Source organism: Bison bison, unplaced genomic scaffold (assembly GCF_000754665.1).
Source record: "Bison bison bison isolate TAMUID 2011002044 unplaced genomic scaffold, Bison_UMD1.0 scf7180017864201, whole genome shotgun sequence".
Classification (NCBI taxonomy): Eukaryota; Metazoa; Chordata; class Mammalia; order Artiodactyla; family Bovidae; genus Bison; species Bison bison.
Window position 1 is genome coordinate 543620 of NW_011494773.1, and position 5728 is coordinate 549347.

Genomic DNA, 5728 nt, shown 5'->3' on the forward strand with positions numbered 1-5728 from the left:
TTTTTTTTTTTTTTAACCTGTCTCCAGCAATTTTAAAAATGCACTCTCCATCATGACTGGGTATATCCGTATATAAACCTAAAAAAAAACTTACATAATATTTATCTTTACGATTTGCAATATACCCTCTTCACTATTCTTTGCCATTGAAAAAAAAAGAAAGATTAAAAAAGAAAGGCTGCTGGTGATCCTCTAAATGGGTTTCACGGCTCACTAATGGGTCACGACCTGTGGTTTGAAAATCCTTGTGCTAGACTTCACGTCACTGCATGGCCTGAGGTGCCTTTGGGGACTGACTGGTCAGGTATAGTAACTCTGTGAAGTGGGGATCGTTTCAGAATAGCCGCTTGACTTATATCACCGAGGAACAGAAGTTACTTGCATAATCACGGTTCTGTGAAGAAATGTACCCTCTGCCTGCTCTCCTGAAGCATGCTTCCCACTGCCTTTTGCTTTCTCACTTTTGGTAGCTGCACAGCTACGGGAAATGCTTCACTTGCTTCCTCAAGCCGGCACCACAGGCTCAGTGATAAAGAGCTAGTTTAGTTCAGTTCAGTCGCTCATTCGTGTCCAACTCTTTGCGACCCCATGGACTGCACAGCACTCCAGGCCTCCCTGTCCATCACCAACTCCCGGAGTTTACTCAGACTCATGTCTGTTGAGTTGGTGATGCCATCCAACCATCTCATCTTCTGTTGTCCCCTTCTCCTCCTGCCTTCGATTTTTCCCAGCCTCAGCTAGTAGGGACCCCCAGTTCTAGGAGGGCAGAGCTCAGGCTTGCAGTGGGGAGGGCGCTGGGCACAGCCCAGCTTCCCCGAGTTTTCCTTAAGGGAATGTAAGTGCAGTGTTGCCAGTGTTCATATTTGAAGAATTCAGAAATCCAGATTTTTTTTTTTTGTACAAAATAAACCAATTTGGACACCAAATTCATGTTAAAACAGAACAAAATGAAACCAAACCAAAATAATCAGTGGTGTGGCGCAGCCCAAACTTACCTGAAGCTTGGTATGGCCTGACAGTGGCCCACTGTTCTACAGGCAGGGTTTCACGCCATTTCTCTGGGGCCCCACACAGGTTCCCACTAGGCTTTCCATCTCCCGAGCAGAAGGTTTGCCCAGAACCTGCTGTTTCTGGCAGGAGAGATGGAGAGACAGACAGACAGACAGAATGCCACCTGAGGACATCCCCGCCCTCCATCCCTGGGGGCCATGGTCTCTAGTTCCAACCCCTTCCCTGTGGGATGCAACGAGATGCGGGAAGATACTGGGCTACTCTGAGAGTTGGGTGGAGCAGGACGTGGGTTCAGCAGCAATTACACCGATTCAGATGATGAGTGAATAAATGGCAATTAATCAGCCTTCCCCCGAAGAGTAGCCTTATCATTATGGTTTCCTTCCGACCGAGTCACTGCTGCTGCTTCCCCTGGCACAGGGCTTCAGAAAGAACGATTCTGTTAAGACTCCTGAGGGTAACCAGAGATGGCACTGCCCCTTCTGTAGAGCGGGAAGGTGCAGGCCTGGGCGACCACCTTCCTGAAGCCTGTTCCTCTCCTCTGATCCCGGTTTCCATACAAGCCTTCCTGCTGCTGGTGACAGGACCGGCTCCTTCGGACAGCATGTTTATGGTGTTCAACTTCACCACGACAGTCAGAGGCAGTGGTCCCAGGGTTTACTTTACCTTTCCCCTCTCGGGGAGAATTATTTGCATTTTTGCAGAAAGTGCCGGTTGGTCCTGAGGTCACTTTTCCTGGGGAGGAACTTCTCAGGCATCCTGCCTCCCAGCCATTAAGGCATCGCCATCACCCTGTGCCCGCATGGATCATGGTGATTGATTTCTGACTTAAAAGATTTCATAAAGAAAACAAATACTCTGTTATCACAGAGATTGTCACACATACAGAAAAGTAATCTCGGTGTAATGCACGCTCAAATTCCCAGGAATTCTAATCCAAGCAGGTCACTACTGAGCCTCTGAGAAACGCTGGTCTTAAGTCTTCTAAGTAAGATTGGCTAAAGGGTGACGACTGTTAAAGTTAAGATGTATTCCCCCTTCCCTAGACAGCCGATCCAGAAATCTCTCACTGCTGGGCCCAGCGATCTGCATGTCTGACAAGCTTCCCAGATGGTCTGTACACACGTTCAGGTTGGAGAACCCGGGCCTCACATAAGCGTGTGAACAGGCCACCATCACTCACAGGGCCTTGCGGTCCTTCCCGTGGGGGAGGCAAGAAGTCAGGCCTGAACTGCACGGCTGGTTCATCCCCTTCTGCTCACGGGGAACTACGTGTGTTAGCACAACAGCTCCAAACGAGACCCACGGCCTCCGTCCTAAGAGCATGCTCCTGTAAACTGATCAGTTAATTGTTGAAAGAAAAAGAAGGCACGGTATCATCCACACCGCATTTGAGTTTTGAGCTTCTCCTTCAATTTAAGCGCTCGAGCTCAACAGCTTAATGTGGTGACATGCTGAGAAAAGGGCGTAAGAAGGCATCACCGTCACTCTCTCATCGATTGTGGGCCTTGGTCTATAAAGAGGAATCCAGACAGATAGATCACTTGAGTTATTCTCATTTTACCCCACTTTTGAAACACCCCTCCAGTGTCCCACCCAGTGCAGAGACTAGCAGTTTCTCATGAACTTTGTCTCTCTCTCTTTCAGGTCACAAAGGAGGGCTTCTGAAGAAATACAGGAGTATGTTTCAAGTATTCTCACGGCATCCTGTGTGACCCTAGTCCACCATGCGGTCTGTGTGGTCCTCATCAGCTCAGCCTTTGTTGAACGCAGCATCCGAACGTAGACAGCAGGGAGCGGGCTGGGCTCGGGCTGGAGATCAGAGTGATAGTCAGGGGCTCAGCGAATGCTGCTTCTGCAGCTGAAGGGCTGGACTCTGGCATGGATGGCCACGTCCTGTCTCCCACGCCCAGGGTCTTAGATTGTACGTTCAGGTGTCAACAGGACTGACCCTTAGGTTCTGCTTTATTGATGAAGATGGGCAGAAGGAACACCAGCCTTCTAATCCTAGCCTCCTCCCCAGACATATCAAAGAGAAAGAAGGCAGGTTTCTGGGTCAAGACGGAGTGTGCAGGTAGGCGGGAGGAGCATCCTTTCGCAGTCCGTGTGATGCTGCTGGTGGGATGGTACAGCTTGTGCGCCTTGCACAGCAGACCAAACTGACGAAGCAGGCCTGACCAAGCTGGTGGAGGAAGGTGGGTCCAGAGACATTTTCACCTAGGAAAAGCAATGGAAGCCATCAAAATATAATAGGTTGTTCCTTCCTGTGTTTCAAACTCACTTCCTCCTTTCTTTTCCTTTTGTTTTGGTGACAGCCACCGCCTCAGACAGCAGAGCCTGGATAGATCAGATGACGGAGGAGGTAAGATGCCCGTGGAGGAAGTCAGAAGGGCTTCCAGAGACGTCCCAGAGCATCTCCTGGGCTACAGCCAAGGTGCCACTTGCTGCAGGCCTTACTGGACACATCCCTGTGGCCTCGTCCTGGCCTGTGGGTTGCGTCTCTGTGCCTGGCCGAGTGCTGCTGCCCCTGCCTGGGGTTCCTCCCCACTTCCTTATCCATTAATCCTCCTTGTCCTTCAGCACTCGGCCAGAAGCATCACTTCCTCTGAACTGTCTTCCCTTGCCATCCCACCCGCCGTCTCTGACTCAGGTGTTGTTTCTCCCTGCGCCCACAACCTCCGGGGCAAACCTCCATTGTAACGACCACCCCCCACAGCAATAATAGCTGGTACTTATTGGTTCTTTATTATTAGTCTCAGGCACAGTTCTCCCAATTTATAGATGCTGAAGCATTTCATTTTCACAGCAGCCCTACGAGGTAGTACTGTTATTATCCCACTTTTATATTTGAGGAAACTAAAGTACAGAGCGATGAAGTTGCCTGTGGTCACAGGGCTGAGTGACCGTCATGCTTTAACGCTTTATTGGCTCAGTTGTTCTTCCCACCAGGCTCTAAGCTCCTTGATAGTGGACACCTTGTCTTGTTTATCTTTGCATCTCTAGTGCATGGCACATAGTCGGTTAAAGGCTGATGCTGTAAATAAGGGAGAAACAGTGCTTCAGCGGCTAGCAGCCGTGTCACAGCTGAAGCCCGTGTTCAGAACTCGAAAAGAGATAAAGTTTGTGTGTACCTTTTGCAGGAAACCTACTAGAGGGGAGGTTATCTTTAGGACCTGAATGATCAAAGCCTCTTTTTTAACTCACATATTTACCATTTCCTCAGTCTGTTCCTTTGTGTAGAACTCAATTTCCATCTAGTATCATTTTCCTTGTGCCTGAAGCGCTTCATGTAATGTTTTATTTCTTTGTAGAGCGGGTCCTCTGGCAAGAAATTCTCTCAGTCTTGTTCGTCTGAAAAATGTCTTTACTTTTCACCAGATAAAGGATTCTGGGCCGACGCCTCGGTTTTCCCTTTTAGTCTTTGAGGTACTTGGTTCGTCGTCCGTTGGCTTGCTTGTCTGCCGAGAAGCCAGTGGTCCTCCTTATCTCTGCTCCCCTGTATGCACTGTCTTTTTGTCCTGCTTTTAAGACTTATTTTCCCTTATCTGTTATTCTCAGCAATTTGGTCACGATGTGCCTTGTTGTGGGTTACTTTGTGTTTATCCTACTTGAACATCTTGAGTCTGTGGATTTGTGGTTTTCATCAGATTCAGATCATTGTGGCCGTTGTTTCTTTGGGTTTAAGTGAAGCGTGGTTGATGGGCCGTGTTATGCTGGTGCCAGGTGTGCCACGTATTGATTTGACCATTGCACCCATTAATGAGCTCATGATAAATCTGTCCCCACGCAAGTTACTACGATTTTATTGACCATACTTCTCATGCTGTATGTATGTACATAAACCCAGCGGTTTATGTACGTTATCCCCGGAAGTTTGTGCCTCTTCCTGCTGTTGCCCAAGTTCACCCCGCCCCCTGCTCTGGCGGCCACCTGCTTGTCCTCTGTGTGTTGAAGTCTGTTCCTGTATTGTGTTTGTTTTGTGGTTTAGATTCCACACATACGTGAGGTCATATGGTGTTTGTCGTCCTCTGTCTGGTTGATTTCACTTAAGCCTAATACCCTCCAGGTCCATCCCTGTTGTCACAAGCAGCAAGATTTCATTTTCTCATGGCTGAGCAACGCTCCACTGTGCATGTATATATACACATACACATGTTTGTGTGTATATGTATTCTGTGCTGAGTCCCTTCAGGCGTGCCCGACTCTTTGCAACTCCATGGACTATAGTCCACCAAGCTCCTCTGTCCATGGGATTTTCCAGGCAAGAATCCTGGAGTGGGTTGCCATTTCCTTCTCCAGGGGATCTTCCCAACCCAGGGATTGGAGCTGGGTCTCCTGCATCTCCTGCATTGGCCGACAGGTTCTTTACCACTAGCACCGCCTGGGAAGCCCTACATATGTATATATATATATACACGTAAGCGACTTAGCACACAGCGTGAGCACGTGCATATATATATATATACACACACACGCACACGCACACGCACACGCATATATATGCATACACATATATATATATGTATGTGTGTGCTGTGCACTAAGATGCTTCGGTCATGTCTGACTCTGCGACCCTTTGACTGTAGCCCACCCAGCTTCTCTGTCCATGGGATTCTCCAGGCAAGAATACTGGAATGGGTTGCCATTTCCTCCTCCAGGGGATCTTCCTGACCCAGGGATCAAACCCTGTGTCTCTTAAGTCTCCTGCATTGGCAGG

The 5728-nt window shown here is 48.7% G+C and overlaps 1 protein-coding gene across 3 annotated transcripts in view; it reads left to right on the top strand.

Moving 5' to 3' along the window:
- IFT43 (intraflagellar transport 43) overlaps positions 1-5728 on the top strand; it is a 108661-nt gene that overhangs the window by 76836 nt on the left and 26097 nt on the right. For all 3 annotated transcript variants that reach the window (XM_010844368.1, XM_010844369.1, XM_010844367.1), the window contains 2 exons: positions 2659-2691; positions 3327-3373. In XM_010844368.1, coding sequence (XP_010842670.1) covers positions 2659-2691; positions 3327-3373 — 80 coding nt within the window. The remainder of the gene's footprint in view (positions 1-2658; positions 2692-3326; positions 3374-5728) is intronic.